We start from the raw sequence: 17,247 nt of genomic DNA on the forward strand, positions 1-17,247 counted from the left end.
ATTGCGCGCACGCTGCTACCTTGCTAGCTTTTTCTCAGACGCTAGCGCGTGCCGGCTGACCGCTGCTTTGCTGCCGCTAGCGGTGCTGTCCTAGTTCTTTGCCGCCGTGGCTTCCCTGGCTGTCTTCCGGCGGCGCGGCAGAGGAGAGCAGCATCGCGTCTTCGGTCCAAGTGAATGATCACCTCGCAGCCGTTGCCCACTACAAGCGTGGATGCAGCTACATGCGTCGTCCAGATCGGCGTGTCGGCGTGGCGCGGAAGCCTGCACACTGATCCCATTTCTTGGTGCACCAACGAAAAATGGGCATGCTCTACATTCACGCACACTACCTACAAGCTCATGCATGTACATGTAACTTTTCTCTGGCTCTTCTCTTTGCTAACTAGTACTAAAGCTAATTAATTTGGCACCTAAATATCGGCTCGTGATTGACCTGTGTGGATACCATATGATCCACTAGGGCCCTAGTTGGTTGTTGCTTCAGGTTAATTAACCACTGCTGGCAGCTGAAGCTAAATGTAAAGTGGAACCAAATCTTCACCTAGTAAAATTCACTAGAAGAAATGTAAATGAATATTGCTGCAGCTGAATTCATTCTACTAGGGATGCTCCAGGCTTGACTTGAAGTCATAGCTGCATGTCACAGCCACAAAATAAACCGCACCCACTACATATGACAATATTGTTCTAGTGATCATCACAAGATAAGAAATCAGAAAACAAATTTGTCTCACAAAGTCACGCCCACAAAATAATGTCACAGGATCATTCGTGCTTGACGATGGTTGTTTGCCTTTAATTAACCAATGCCACCAAGTATGTGAATACAAATGTAAACTGGAGCCATTGCTTCAAATGCTGGCTCCAGGCAGAAGTCGCATAAATGCAGGGCAACAATCACCATACAGCAAGCAAGTAAGCTTCTCCGCTGCGCCCCAGTACGCCAGATCCAGTAGGTCTCCGCTGCGCCACCAGCTCCTCCCCGGGTTGTCGCTGCCCAACAATTCCCACCTAGGCTGTCGTTGCGCCCATCATTGCCTCCTCAGGCCAGATCCATGTCCCCTTGATCCACGGGTCACCAGGAAGCCAGGTTAGTCTTCAACTCCGACCCCGCGCAACTTGCCCCACTTGAGGTGCTGCTCCAGGCTCCCGCCACCAACAAGTAGAGTTGCTGCTCCGGAGCCTCCGCCATGTTCGTCTCCGGCTCCGGCCAAACAACACTGCAACATAATTGAAAAATCAAGATTAGTGACCTGCCATCTGCCACATTTATGTTTGAATTCAGTAGCACTCCACCTTTGTTGGATCCCAATTCCACTACACCACTCAGTTGCACTCCACCTGCAAGAGAGCACTAAAACCGTTTAAGCAAAAACAGTAGAAGGAGTAGGAGTAGGAGTAGTAAAATTTGACAGTTGATAGTCCTCATGTGTATTCAGTTAACTATCGAAAGTCAGGTTTCAGTCAACTATAGGATATGCCATTAGTTGTTAAAGATTAAATGCGTATGAAGTCAGGATTAAAATATTCATTTAAATATTTTGTATCAGCAATCAGTTCATATGTGTATCCAGATTCAGGGCATAATGCATTGATAAATGGTCTAACACAGAAAATGCAATGTGGTGACAAATTAAATGTAGAAAATGTGGTCACTGTTCCAAAAGGAAGAAAATCAAGCTTACCATCTGGCATATATAATTACTCCATGATTAACAATCGAGCTTACCATCTGGCATGCAGAAAAGTATCCATAGTTGACTAATTATTCGTTTTGATCAATAGGTAATCAACAAAATCAAATACTCCTAGACTGGCAGAAAGCTTTCATTCAATAAAACTTTCAACGAGGAAAATAAGCAAACCAATGAAAAATAGTGTTGCATGAACCCACCCTCATCCATCCATGACATAACCTTCCAGATCCATCAACAACAAATAATTATAAAGGCATGGGAGAAGATCCATATAAGAAGAGAAACAAGAAGCATCAAGATCCATCAACATGACTACATGAGCAAGGAACCAATCCATGCATGCTTCATCCATTTTATTTTATATATACAGAGCACAACACTTCTCATCTTGACCACATTGCAGAACCATGTTTAAATGAGCTTCACTAAAAAAAGGTAACTTGAGAAGAATAACATGACCCACTAACTAGAGTCTGAAAATGCACTCCATGTACTACTATGGCACAAGAAATAGAGAAAGCTGCTCCTACTGCTTATCGCTTATCAGGGTCTCAAGAATGACAGGTATGACAAGCAGGCATACATTGCCAAATACCTGGAGTCGCCGGTATTGTTCACGTTCCCTGAATAAGACACGATACATGACATTGCAACCTCGCGGACTCCAACTTCGCCCCTGACCGAACCTGCAATCCAACTACGAGAAGCGGCGCTGCATACCATCTTAAACCAAGATATACTACATAGACATGCAAATACTGAAGTACATGGGATGGCTCACATATATAAATGTGTTTTGACGAATTTTATAGTCCCTTGATTGTAATATGCTGGTGCACCAAGTTAGAGCAGAAAAAGCATATCAGAGTAACGAGTGGACCTTTTTGAGATGGAGATGGTGCTGGACGACCTCTCCCACTCGCCCCATCCGAACCAGAGGTGACGAGTAGCATCCTGATGTTAGTGGCGGCCGCGCGGACCAGAGCTAGGTGTTCTGTAGGCCCATTGGAGTTGTGGTACATCGGATGATGATAATGAGAAACCAGAGTCACCAACTTGCCTATAATGCAATCAAGAACAAACAACAATCAGTAACATGATCACAAGTTCAAAACCAAACCAGAATAATGAAGACGCTTATTCTATGCACGACTAGGAGATGATGTGAACTCTTATCACGCAGGCCATATGGTGCGTTGTAATACATCTAGGCTCTTTAAAATAAGGATAATACCCGAAACTATAAAACAACAATGGATTCCGATGGGTTTTCTGCAAGATCTGTCACGTACACATGTAACAAATGACTCACTTATCTGAACATCAAGTGCGCATGGTCTCCAAAATCAACCCACAAACACAGCTCATCTAGCTAGCTCACTTATCTGAACGAACTAATACGCTGGTAGTGCATACGTAGCAGACTTGGTCAGGTTCAGAGAATTCCTGTCCTGGCCGTCAACTGCAGAGTATCCTGCAGTAGCAGACACTCCGTCGGCAGTGAGGCTGCAGGCAAACTCCAACGCCGCGGCGTGCGATGGTCGGAAGAAGGACCTCCATGGCTCACCTCGCGGCCACCGGCACGCCCTCGTGGCCGGTACCGTACCCCTCGCTGGCGTGAAGACGACGGACCGAACCGCCTCGGCATACGAGTGACGCGGCCAGGCGAGTTCGGCGGCGCCGCGTGCGCTGCACCGGCGAACAAGCCGGGCGCGATGCCATGGCTCCCAGGCAGCATCGCGGCTCCCATGAGCGGGTCTTGGGCGGTGTCGGTCGACCTGGTGTGGGTGGAGCAAGTGGAGGAGGAACGGGGACAGAGCCACAGAGGGGATGAAGTGCCGGAGTTGGGGGAGACGAGGCGACCGCCGGCGAGTTGAGCGGCTGCGGCAGAGGTGTTGTGCAGGATTTGGGATTGTCTGCGAGTGAATGGGAGGGATGAGTGGACCTTTACTGTCGTGGTTGGACCAAGGCAACCAGGTTCAGAGATGCAAATTCAGTTAGCAGCGCCAAGACAAGCAGGATCAGAGATGCAAAGTTTACAGAGATGCAAACTCAGTTAGCAGCGCCAAGACAAGCAGGTTCAAGAGATGCAAAGTTTACAGAGATGAAGTTCAGTTAAAATTGCCCAGGTTAGGGAACTAGTACGTCTCATCCATTAAAATTGGTGAAGATGGCCTCCCTATGTCTATGAGACACATGTACAGAATCATAAACATCGGGTTCGTTTTTTCTTACTGTACCAGGTTCAGAGATGAAGTGTTCAGCTGTCCATCCCGCTCAGGTTAGGGAACACGAGCTCTTCAGACAGCGCCGGGAGCGGGGTCACAGGTGAGCGATGACAGCCATCCGGCAAGGAGGCGCCGGACGGCGGCAGAGACAAATGTTTTGTGTTTTCTTTGACCTTTGTGTGCGTGAGAAACGCTGGGGCAATTATAAGGAAGCTGCACATAATCAGGGAGGAGTTAATTCTCCTAGAATTTTGTTCCCCATAATTAGGTTGCAGATAATTAAGCCTATTTCTTCTCTCCTAGAAATTAATTAATTTCCACATATAAATCCTTTATCCTTTAGTAAAAAATATTAACTTCCATGTCCGAACATGTGGAGGTACCTGCAGGATCACTGTTGACTGTCGTGAGATTTTCTTCTCTCGCTGGAAAATAGGAAAGAGTGGAGGAAAAAGAGGAATTAATTATCCCAAGATCTTGACCGGAAACAATACCTTGCCTAGTGCGTACGTGTTGAAATTAAGGGAAAATAGGAGATATTTCTAAATGATGTATACGAACTATTTTATTATTTTCATAAAAAACAACGAATGATACCGAGAGGTGGTGCTCACCGGCATGCAGCAGCAGCAGGAGCCCGCCGTCCTCGGCAGGTAGGTGGTCCGTGCGTCGAGAAGGGAGACCGGCCTCCCTTTCCAGGCAGCGCTGGCGCACCTGAAGGGGTCGGGTATCGCTGGACCGGCATACCTTCGGCCGGGAGCAGCAGGAGGTAGCTGACGCCGCGCAGCCTGCCAAAGAGGGAGGCCGTCATCGTCGGAGCCGGTACGGCCGGACCACCGACACTCGGGGTGGGACGAGCTGCGGAGGAGGACGGCAGAGGCACGGGGACAGGACGGCGGCCGGCAGGAGCGTCGGAAGGGGGAGAACAAGACAGCGGGGGCAGACCGAGATGGGGAACGACCGAGTCACAGAGTTCGGGTCAAGTCCTTTTTCTTTCCTCTTGTGATTTTGGCAACACGGAGTCATGCATTCGGTGACGTGGCCTTCCGTCTATGCAAGGTACTCCAACACGAAACAAGTCTCCCTGAGTTTCCCGTTTTGCTAAGAATTCCTTGGAATGATCCATCGATTTGGTCCATTCCATCCCTGCATGCCTTGGACGCATAAGACTGCCAGCCTGGCGCCCTCCAATTTTTGGTCAAGCCCAAGCCAAATGCAATTTCATCCTCCATCGTTTTATTTCACACGAAAACCAGACAACAACACAGGCCCATTCATTCCAATTTTCCACATGGCCTTCCCAGATTTTCTAGTACATTCAGGCCAAGACTACCCACCCATGCAAGTCAGCAAACAAAATGAACACGCAAATGAATCCATCATCATTACAACAATATGCCGTGGCCGTTCCAATCTTCCAAACAGCAGCCAGCAGCGCCACCCGACCACCAAGGTCGCAAACGCAAACGCCCCAGCGAGGCCTCCTCAACACCAGGACGGCCATCCGCTCCCCTACTAGCAGATGATCAACTACAAAACTGGAGACTCTAGGCCATCAATGGGCTCAAACAGATACATACATCGATGTCTACCTGATGCACCACCAGAGCCAGAACGGCTTTACCTAAGCACCCGGAGGCAAGCCGACGCTACCAGCGCCAAGCACGTCTGCGAGGGACTTCGGTGAGCAAGGCCAAGACCCTACCGAACACGGATGCACAAATACATAAAGTAGAAGAATCTATCAGGTCTGAAATAAAAATAACACAACATCTTTTAAAATGGTGCAGACCAGATATAGAACAAACAGCTACAGATCAGGCCAACAGAACTAAACAGGCACGGACCAAGCCTCTGTGCATTTGCAACAAACTGCAATTGATACTTGTACAAGTATACAGAGAGAAACAGGCAGCAATACATGCTTCTACAGGCTAGCCATCTGTAACAGGAAAACAGAGATAACTATTGCATGTATGAAGTAGAGGCTTAAATCATTCTAAACTGACAGCTTCCTGGGGCTCTAGCTCTTGTACCGCAACCTGAATACAACACACTACTAATCATTTACTCAAACCGCGATGATAACACAGTAGAAAACAAAGACACGGTTGCCAACACATCCTTGAGCTAATGAATCAGCTACATCAGGTCACGAAAAAATTCGGCATGGAATCCTCTAAATTCTCAAACATCCGCATTGATAACATAGCAGCAAAATACAGTGAGCAAGTCGCACAAGACCAACTCATTTGGCATCCAAATATGCACAGGTCAAGAAAATCTGCCATAAATTTAAGCTTCATTTGACAGAATCCACTATATCCAAGAAAGCAAACTTCACCTATATTTGAGGCCTATAAATACTACACAAGACTAGGAAATCATAGAGAGGAGCTAGATACTAACCCATAAAACACATGGAGTCGAAGAAGAAGGGGCCACTACGGTCGCTCAGTCCTCCTCATTATCCTCAGACAAAATAAACAGAGCATGATAAGCAAAGCAAATACAGATATTTCGAAAGGACTGCAAAATAATAAGGCGACGATATTGTACACAACAGTTCAAGCATGATCGCGGAAGCGCGCGACGATTGGATCAAACGGAACCATGCGACGATTGGATCATACAAGCAGTGCATGCACCTATACTCACAGAGATGCTCAAGTACATATACCAAACTAAATAAGGAACCAAAAACAAATGTATGTGCATTCTGATCCTACATAAGTACAGATACTTATCATGGTAATCTAAATAATACATGATACAGAAACCAGGGACAATTAAGATTATTCCTTAAGAAACAACAAATGTACTAGTTCAGCTAAATCAAGAAACAAAGTGGAGCAAGAAAAAGGCATCAATATTAAATTATGTCAAATCACAAGCACAAAGATTCAATGAATAGCAATCATTTTCGAACTGGTTCGGTTCGAGAAAATATTATGATTTTAATGGACTATATATACTTCACAATATTAATCTGCATCTAGCAAGTTTGGTAATTATAATGACCATCAAATGAAACACATGAAATAAAATCTACAGGAATCATCTCAGATTATGCATCTTGGAATATACCAAAATAGCAAATGGAGCAGGGAAGCCGGAAGCACCACAAGAGTAAAATTCATGTGATTCCTACCATCGTTCAACTAGAAAAAAGCAACCGAATTTATATCAGCAGCTACCATGTTTTTCAGAATTTCAAGCCCTTCACCAACAGTATCCAAACTTTCACCCTGCACAAACATTGCCAAACAGAGGTCCAGTTAGACAAAAATCTCAATGCATTCTGATCCTACATAATTAGAGATTAAATGCTTATCATGGTAAAGTAAATAATCCATGATAAGAAAACCAGGGACAGTTAAGATTATTCCTTAAGAAACAAATGTACTAGTTCAGCTAAATCAAATCAAAGACAAGAGTAACAGAAAAGAGCTTTTTATGAAGTCAAAGGAAGCTTTTACTAATTAGCCAACAATCATCATAAGCCCATATTACCTATAAGCTCAAATTTTACAAGATAAAATTAAAAGCGGCAAGAAAACCTAACCAATCTGGTTCAAGAAAACAACACATAATTCAAAACAAAAGCAATTATCTCAAAAGAAGAAGATCGTCAGAAGAACATGTACAGCAAGAAAGATAAAAAGATGACCATGGTATCTCCCAATCTTTCGATTCCCCAGGAAAATCTTACACCAGCACAAATACGCTCAATATTCTCACCTGGCAAAATCTCCAAACAGCAAAAAGGTGCTGTATATTAGGAGGGAACATCAGTACACATGAGGGAAATTCAAGCGACTCTTAATCCTTGCTTGTAGAAAAGTGATGGTGCCGATGAGGGTGTCGTCGTAGAAGAGCAGTGGGTTCAGCCCGACGAACTGAATCACGGCCTCGAACCTGCATGACAAGAACAACACGCCTAATGAGCATACAAAAAAACACAAGCTCAGGAAGATATTAATGTCAAGACTTATAGCGCAGTGCAGTACAAGTAATCTGTAGGACATGCGAAATAATACCAACCAAGCTAGAATGAATCAGCAACAAACAAACATTCAGTTTAAAATTTTCTAATGCATTTTATGGACAGATCAGAGTCTGATATATGCCAAATAATAATGGAACTTTATATTCCTTTCCAAGACTGGGATTGCCAGGATAAATACATGGACACAGGCATAACACGGATCAGCAACCAAAGCTCAACCATTTATGATGAAAAAACTAGCATAACGGCGTTTCACGATTTATAGCAGAGCAATCCTACTAGTACATGTTGGAAAGTTTCGGCGATTCTCGATGTGAAACCGAGCTTGAACAGCAAATGCTATTCTGTACCGAAGGAACAGAGAAAAACCGTGAACAGCAGTAGTACTACACGGGAACAGCAAATCTTTATTAGTTCACAGGAATCTAGTAGTCAATCACACCTGACCAGGAACACTCACACGGGCAGATCAGTTTGCATTACACATGTATACAAATAAATTTGTCCTTCATCACGGACTAGTAGTATTGGAGCGATAGGAACAACTCTAATCAATCAAAAAGTAACTAGTAGCAAATACTGGGTGGACACTCATGGGCAGATTTGCAGCGCGTACACTTAACTGAATATTTTGCAGCGCGTGTAAACAGAGAGAAAGGTGCAGGCCTGTTCGTGAGCGAACTCGATCCAGTGTCTCCAAGATCCGAGTCCCCGTGCACAGGGAAACACTAGCAGAGAGGAGCGGGTCATGGGTGGAACCAATCGCGGGATGGGCGGCGCTGGAAACAGAGCAAGGAGGACTAGTTGGAGGAGTACCTGCAGCTGCGCGCGTCGGGGGTCGCCGTTACCGGCGAGCACGCCGGAGGAGACGCCCAGGACGGAGCCATCTCCGCTGCTGGTCGCCCCTGCTTCGGCTCGCGAACGGGTGAGATGGCGGACGACGGCCCGCCGCCGCCGCCGCGTCATGGTGGCCGGCAACTCGCCGCCGTCGTGGAGGAGTGCAGCGCAGACCCCCAGCCACGCGCACGACGCGGTCGGTCGGGCGAGCTCGACGGAGCCGCGCGCACGGAGAGGCCGATGCACGCCGGCCACGGAGAGGCCGATGCACGCCGGCGCCGGCGCCGGCGAGCACGCCAGCCGCGCCGCCGCTTCTCTGGTGGGTAGGTGGTGAGTGGTGGTTAGTAGTACTACCGTGACACATGCCCACCAAATTTTGGGACGCATACTAATCCAAAAAATCATCATGCATAACAAGGCAAGTTAACTAATGCCAGGCATCATTTTGGTATAGAAAATAATGGCAGCCTCCTGAATTCCTCCAGCCAAAATCATCCATCAAAGCACATAATCAACCTCCCCATAAATCGCGGAGCTCTTTATTTTGGGACGAAAATAAATACGCAGCCTGGCAAGGCAAGTTAATTAATGTCTCGCATCATTTTGGGAGGAAAAATAAAGAGCGGGTCAATAAACAGTCCTCCCCCATTCCTCCACCCAATCAAATTCGCCCACTCAGCAGCATGCTAGTCGCTTTCCATCCGAGCGCCCATCGGCCTATGCTTCAATACAAATGGCGTTGTAATTCCGAGTGGATTCCTTGATTTTCTTGGGGCAGTTATGCTCCTTCCTTTATGTGGGCGCCTGTATTTTCTCAACTTGCATCGCCGCCATCAAGGACAAGCAATCATTAGCACATACTAAGTAATAATAATAGTGATATTATATTCATTCAGCAATTTCAAATAAGACAATTCTGAGATGAAATTGATTTCACTTGTCCTACCATCATATCCAAATCACACATCGAAATTATATAGAAATCAAATATCTCCGCCAAACTACTTTTCCTTTTTTTACTTTCCGATAATCTGAGTTTAGTTCCAAAACAAGCTTGCATCTACGGCGGTGGAGGTCTTGCGCTATCATACCATGAGCCGTATCATGGGCAAATTTTCTTAGTCTTATCTATCTTTGGCTTCTCCGCTTTTCGATGTACCGTCACATAAAATAATAATACACAACAATGAGTTGACACATGAAATAAATTGTAGTAGTTGCTTCCATGCATATATAAAAGAAGGACCCCTATAATGTGCGGCGACTAGGGGCTTCCCCTATCGTATTTCTTTCAATAAAAAAGTGTGGCGACAAGACGAGATGTGAAATGATAGATACTAACTATTTTTCTCCATGTCGGTCGTCTCGTCCTTCTTTGGGGGTACCGAATGAGTAGTAGCGTCCAACAATTGTTCATCTACCTCGCTAGACCTCCCGCAGTGCTCCAAGTCTGGTTGCCGCATGGTTCGACTGCCACTGCCCTCGACCGCATTGGATCTATTCTTTCTCGACCTCATCTAGGCCAGAACCGATCACCCCCGACATGGCCAAGTGACGTCTACTAGGGAACTTTGAAGTCCATGTGGCCATCCTCGCCATAACCATTTAGTTCTCTTTTTTATTCTTCTCCTTGTTGTATAGACCTTGGATGTGAGTTGCCACCTAGACTAGGCCGATTTTGGCGTGGCAGTGCCGCTGGGAGATAGATGTCAAGAGTGGTTTGTGTTGTGAAGGCATGATTTTTATGAAACTTATCTTTGATGTGTTGCCAATACCGCTTCCCGTTTTGATCCGTGCCGAACACCACATCCATCCCCACAGCCGCCCAAGCTTGGCACAACGTTGCATCTTCTATCATGGTGTAGTTAACGGCCCTTCTTCTCTTCACTTTACCCACATCGACCTCGACCACCTCATCGTTCCCCCCAGTCGCTTCATCCCTCTCACTGTCAACATCATCCCCCACACGTTACCGCCAACCGGAGCGAGTGGAGGATCGGCAATGTCAAGCTCCTCTAAGAGATCCATGAAGGAAGAATCGCCGGTTCTTCAAAATCGGAGATTAATTTCCGCGCACAAATTCAATGGTTTCGAGGATATAATTTTCTTAACTTGAAGATCCATCATCGAGAACGCTAGGGCACCGTTCGAGTTTTCGACATCGGGCGATGGAGAGGCAGTGGACGGTGGCGAGAGGGTGTTGCGGTGGATTGTCTTCTTCAACTTCGTCTCCCTCGGCCCCGGTGACTAAATTTTGGGGCGGAACTCGACATACCTCTGCCCGCCCCGGGAGACACGGTCACCACGGGAGAGGGTGGAAGAAGCTTCGAGTTGAGGCTCATCGCGCCGAGATCCGGCGGCAGCGTTGCATTGAGGGAGGGCCAGTAACACTCCCGTCTTGCATGGAGTCCCCATGTTGGTATATAATGATGGCATGCATGAATATGAATAACCGGTCGACAACTATAGAGTGGCACCACCTTCACAAATATGATTCTATCGCCTAAGATTTTAGACGTATAATGTCAAGCCCACATTTTCAAGGTTGCTAGCCCAAGTCTCGCGGAAGTTTCACTCATGGGGCCACATTTCATGTGCATTGGGTCAAGGATAACCACACTAAAATTTTCAAATCTTGGATTGAAATAATATTCCTTTTTTTATTGTTTGTATATATAAATTGACATCTTTTTACCCCAAATGAAGCAAACAGAAAAGACACATGAAATATAACCACTTTTGACAGAAAATAATGGGATTGATTACACAGGGCCCTCTAATGGGGGTTCCGTCTCAGAGCCATAGGGAGGGTCAGTAGCACTCCCCTCTTACATGGAGTCCCAATAGTTGTATATAATGACGGGATGCATGAAGATGAATAACCGATCGACAACTATAGAGTGGTACCTGCTTCACAAATATGATTCGCCCGCCAAAGATTTTAGACTTATAATGTCAAGCCCCCATTTTCCAAGTCAGTGGCCCAAGTCTCAGGGTCACTCATGAGGCCACATTGCATGTGCATTGGGTCAAGGATAAGGACTCAGAAATTTTCAAACATTGGATTGAAATAATCTTCCTTTATTTTATTGTTTGTATATATAAATTGACATATTTTTACATGGTTCATGTTCCTATGACTTTTCCCAACTAAAACAAATAGAAAAGTCGCATGAAATATAACCACTTTTGACGGAAAATAATGGGGTAGATGACACGAGGCTCACTAGTGGGAGTTTCGTCTCAAAGAGTGAGGCAGGGTCAGTAGCACTCCCTTCTTGCGTGGAGTCCCCATGTTAGTATATAATTATGGTATGCATGAAGATGAATAACCGATCGACAACTATAGAGTGGCACCTGCTTCAAAAATATAATTCTCTCGCCGAAGATTTTAGACACATAATGTCAAGCCCCCATTTTCCAGGTCAGTGGCCCAAGTCTCGCGGTCACTCATGAGTCCACGTTTCATGTGCATTGGGTCAAGGACAAGGCTCAGAATTTTTGAAATCTTGGATTGAAATAATCTTCCTTTCTTTTATTGTTTGTGTATATATAAATTGACATCTTTTTACGTGGTTCAATTTCCTATGATTTATCCCAACTAAAACAAAGAGAAAAGTCGTATAAAATATAACCAATTTTGACGAAAAATAATGGGGTAGATGACACGAGGCCCACTAATGGGGGTTTCGTCTCAAAGCACGAGGGAGGGTCAGTAGCACTCTCCTCTTGCATGGAGTCCCAATGTTAGTATGTAATGGTGATATGCATGAAGATGAATAACATATCGACAACTATAGAGTGGCACGTGCTTCAAAAATATGATTCTCTCGCTGAAGATTTTAGACATATAATGTCAAGCCCCCATTTTCCACGTCAGTGTCCCAAGTCTCGCGGTCACTCTTGAGGCCACATTGCATGTGCATTGGGTCAAGGACAAGGACTCAGAAATTTTCGAATCTTGGATTGAAATAATATTCCTTTATTTTATTGTTTGCATATATAAATTGACATATTTTTACATGGTTCATGTTCCTATGACTTATCACAACTGAAACAAAGAGAAAAGTCGCATGAAATATAACTACTTTTGACAGAAAATAATGGGATAGATGACACAAGGCCCACTAATGGGAACAAGGCCCACTGATGGGGGTTTCTTCTCAAAGAGTAGGGAAGGTCAGTAACACTCCCCTCTTGCATGGAGTCCTAATGTTGGTATATAATGACATTATGCATGAAGATGAATAACCGATCGACAACTATAGAGCGGCACCTGCTTCATAAATATGTTTATCTCGCGAAAGATTTTATATATAATGTCAAGCGCAGATTTTCAAGGTCACTAACCCAAGTCTCGCGAAATTTTCACTCATGAGGCCACATTGCATGTGCATTGACTCAAGAACAAGCACACTAGATTTTTCAAATCCTTGACTGAAATAATCTTTCTTTCTTTATTGTTTCTATATCTTTGAACTTTTGTAAAGGGGCGGAGTTGTACTAAAATGTTGTGGGGGTTTCGCACCACAGACGCTTGGTAAACAAAAAAATGGCCTTATTATGGGGGTAGATGTCACGGCACCCACTAAACATCGTTCTTCTTGAAATACGCAACGCAAAAGTGGCACTTGCTTCACAAACAAGACTACCCTGCATGAAGATCCTCGACTTATAGTGCTAAACTACAACTTTGAGGACACCGACCCAACTCTTGTAATGAATTGACATATTTTTACATGGTTCATGTTCCTATGATTTATCCCAACTGAAACAAAGAGAAAACTCACATGAAATATAACCACTTTTGAAGGAAAATAATGGGGTAGATGACACGAGGCCCACTAGTGGGAGTTTCATCTCAAAGCGTGAGGGAGGGTCAGTAGCACTCCCCTCTTGCATGGAGTCCTAATGTTGGTATATTATGACGGTATGCATGAAGATGAATGACCGATCGAAAACTATAGAGTGACACCTGCTTCAAAAATATGATTCTCTCGCCGAAGATTTTAGACATATAATGTCAAGCCCCCATTTTCTCGGTCAGTGGCCTAAGTCTCGCGGCCACTCTCGTGGCCACATTGCATGTGCATTGGGTCAAGGACAAGGACTCATAAATGTTCAAATCTTGGATTGAATTAATCTTCCTTTATTTTATTGTTTGTATATATAATTTGACATAATTTTATATGGTTCATGTTCTTATGACATTTCCCAACTGAAACAAAGAGAAAAGTCGCATGAAAATATAACCACTTTTGATGGAAAATAATGGGGTAGATGACACGAGGCCCACTAATGGGGGTTTCGTCTCAAAGAGTAGGGAACGTCAGTAATATTCCCCTCTTGCAAGGAGTCCCAATGTTGGTATATAATGACAGTATGCATGAATAACCGATCGACAACTATAGAGTGGCACCGTCTTCACAAATATTATTCTCTCGCCGAAGATTTTAGACTTATAATGTCAATTCCCCATTTTCAAGGTCACTAGCCCAAGTCTCGTGGAAGTTTTACTCATGAGTCCACATTGCATGTTCATTGGATCAAGGACAAGCACACTAGAATTTTCTAATCATGGACTGAAATAATCTTCCTTTCTTTTATTGTTTGTGTATATCTTTGAACTTTTGTAAAGGGGCAGAGTTCTAATAAAATGTTGTGGGGGTTTCGCACCATAGTCCCTTGGTCAAAAAAAATGGCATCATTGTGGGCTCGCCATGTTCGTATGACCTATCATAACACAATCAAATGGAAAAGGCCACATGGAATCACCACTTTTGTTGGAAAACTAGGGGCAGACATTGTGAGGTCCACATAACAGGTTTTCGCCTTAGATAACATGAGGGAGGGTCAGAACCGTTTCCCTATTTCATGAGGTCCTAACATGGGTCTATAATGGTGATGTAAAGAGGAAAGGCAAATATACAACCCGGAAGCGGCACCATCTTCACAAATAGGACCAGCCGGTAAGAAACATTAGGGTGACATTCCAATTTGAATGTCACTGCCCCAACTCTTGTAATAACTTGACCTCTTTTGAGATTCTTTGTGTTTGCATGACTTAGAGCATCTCTATGCGAGGTGCCAAAAGATTTAGTGGAGCAAAATTTAGGAAAAGATTCCCTTTTGATCCTCTAGCGTGCACCTAGATGAGCTAGGTGCTGTGCGCATCACACCTTCCTCTTGGGGTTCCCAACGGACGTGTCATCTACGCGCATCAAACAGAAAACAGTCTTGATGCGCGTAGATGACACGTCCGTTGGGAACCCCAAGAGGAAGGTGTGATGCGCACAGCACTAGGTTGTTGAAAAATGCCACTCGTTGGAGGATGGAGTCGTCGTAGATCGACCGCCGCGGAGATAGGCGTCCTTGGAACATACCCCCCAAGTTTTTCTTCTTCTTCGACGATTAGTATCCGGATGCGGCGAAGAGTGACGACCACTAAGACCGCTTTTCGCGACCTCTACGTCGGCATCCGATCATCGCGCAACCCCCGGTAGTCTTCTCTCTCACCCATATGCGCCGTGGTTCCCACCTTCTCCACTTCCGAGGAGTAACTAAGATATGTCTTTTTTATTTTGCTTATTTTCCAATTTCTTTGCGACTGACTGCTGCCTATAGATGAAGAGGTTGACGGAGATGATCTTCGACAACTCTTTTTTCTCTTCGGAGGGGGAGGAGGAGGAGGAAGACGACGACGATTTGGACATGCATGTGTTAATGATTATGAACGAGGATACACATCACTGGTGTCTCCATGCAGAATCTTAGTTGTGCCTTTATTGATGGATTTAAATTTCGATGTGTTTGAATTTGAGCCATATGATTTATTACATTTATGAATTTGGTTTGTATTAAAACCATTTTAGGTTAACGGTTAATGTTTTTAAGTTAACATTTTATGTTAATTCCCCTTGAACGGGAACAAGGACGCATATTTTTTTTTGGATTAGGCGCGAGTGATTTTTTTGTCGTCGCGAAATTGCCCCTGCTTCTATCTCCACAGTCCTGGAAAGCCGGGAGCAGTTAAAGCTGTGGACGGCGTCCTTTCTTGGCACTCCTCGTCAAATTCCCAAAATATCGAAAACCGGGAGCAGCTAAAGCTGTGGGCTTGTGAAAAATCGGCTCTTAATTGGCCTCGTGAATTAAGAAATGACTTTACCGAGATTGCATGCAACTAGAAACCATGATTTTACCAACAGATTGGAAAGTATAGTAATTTCGCTGCAACCTCTCCTTAATCATAGACATTCCAAAGATCGGCTCTTGATTGGCGTCGTGAATTAAGGAATGACTTTATGTGGCTCTTGATGAGGAGATATTTTCGAGGAGCCCGAAAATATACGCATTAACATAGGCGCAGATTAATCAACACGTACAAGAGCGCCAAATACGTTAATAGCCAACCAAAAAAATAAAGACCGTTAATTACTCTACTATATCCCTAATTCCCTCTTCCGCTAAACTAAAACACAAATAAAATATTCCGGCGTTGGAGGATCGATGGAGACGTCGTAGATCGACCGCCGCGGAGATAGTCATCCTTGGAACGTACCCCCAAGCTTTTTTCGTCTTCGACGATTAGTATCCGGACGCGGCGAAGAGCGACGACCGCTAAGACTGCTTTTCCGCGACATCTACGTCAGCATCCAATCATCGCGCAACTCCGACGGTCTTCTCTCTCACCCCTATGCCCCGACTCAACTCCGTCGGCCGCGGTTCACACCTCCTCCGCCGCCGAGGTGTTCCACGGAATAAGTAGGTGAGTCTATTTTTATTTTGCTTGTTTTTAAATTTATCTGCGGCTGATTTGGACATGCATGTGTTAATGATTATGAACGAGGATACGCATCGTCGCTGGTGTCTCGGTGCAGAATCTTAGTTGTGCCTTTATTGATGGATTTGAATTTCGATGTGTTTGAATTTGAGCCATATGATTTGTTACATTTATGAATTTTGTTTTGTATTAATAAACATTCTAGGTTAGCGGTTAATGTTTTTAGGTTAACATTTTATGTTAATTTCCCTCGAATGGGAACGAAGGCGCATATTTATTTTTCAATTAGGCGCGGGTGAATTGTTTTTGTCGCCGCGAAATTACCCCTGCTTCCCTTTCCACCTTATCCTGAAAAAACCGGGAGCAGTTAAAGCTATGGATGATCGACGTCCTTCCTTGATATAAGCCGTCAATCAAATTCCCAAAATATGGTAAATACGGACTGGTTGGCCTCGTCGTGAATTAAGGAATGGCTTTATATGTGTCTCTTGATGAGGAGAGATTTCGTGCAACAAGAAACCACGATTTTAAGTACCGGGAGATTTTCCGGCATCAGCAAGATTTGGAAAGTAGTACGTAGTAATTTTCGCTGCAACCTCTCCTTAATATAATCGTGGTGCAATATTGGAAAGCAGTAATTTGGCTGCAGCGGAGAAGGAATGCTAGTTATTGCGTTGCCAGAGAAGGAGAGTAAAA

General features: G+C 44.6%; 1 protein-coding gene and 1 long non-coding RNA gene across 3 annotated transcripts; both read right to left on the bottom strand.

Moving 5' to 3' along the window:
* Window positions 1–712: 712 nt before the first annotated feature.
* Window positions 713–4,616, bottom strand: LOC124661739. The gene is made up of 5 exons (XM_047199620.1): window positions 4,540–4,616; window positions 2,578–2,757; window positions 2,281–2,383; window positions 1,297–1,341; window positions 713–1,220 (listed from the first exon to the last, which is right to left on the bottom strand). The coding sequence occupies exons 2-5, from the start codon at window positions 2,717–2,719 to the stop codon at window positions 1,076–1,078; spliced, it is 435 nt and encodes a 144-aa protein (XP_047055576.1). The 5' UTR covers window positions 2,720–2,757; window positions 4,540–4,616; the 3' UTR covers window positions 713–1,075.
* Window positions 4,617–5,137: 521 nt separating this feature from the next.
* LOC124661740 lies at window positions 5,138–8,830 on the bottom strand. 2 transcript variants are annotated; one of them, XR_006990277.1, is made up of 5 exons: window positions 8,751–8,830; window positions 8,558–8,662; window positions 7,667–7,843; window positions 6,335–7,173; window positions 5,138–5,626 (listed from the first exon to the last, which is right to left on the bottom strand). It is a non-coding gene; the product is annotated as an uncharacterized LOC124661740 (long non-coding RNA). The 2 variants fall into 2 exon arrangements; XR_006990278.1 differs by lacking the exon at window positions 5,138–5,626 and adding an exon at window positions 5,754–5,967.
* Window positions 8,831–17,247: the final 8,417 nt, after the last annotated feature.

The sequence above is a fragment of the Lolium rigidum genome, chromosome 6 (assembly GCF_022539505.1).
Source record: "Lolium rigidum isolate FL_2022 chromosome 6, APGP_CSIRO_Lrig_0.1, whole genome shotgun sequence".
NCBI lineage: Eukaryota > Viridiplantae > Streptophyta > Magnoliopsida > Poales > Poaceae > Lolium > Lolium rigidum.

Coding starts and splice junctions, on each gene's coding strand:
- LOC124661739 (XM_047199620.1), bottom strand. CDS start 2,719: ATGTACCACAACTCCAATGGGCCTACAGAACACCTAGCTCTGGTCCGC. Junction 2,384..2,577: donor ACCATCTCCATCTCAAAAAG/GTCCACTCGTTA, acceptor GTTGGATTGCAG/GTTCGGTCAGGGGCGAAGTT. Junction 1,221..1,296: donor GGAATTGGGATCCAACAAAG/GTGGAGTGCTAC, acceptor ATTATGTTGCAG/TGTTGTTTGGCCGGAGCCGG.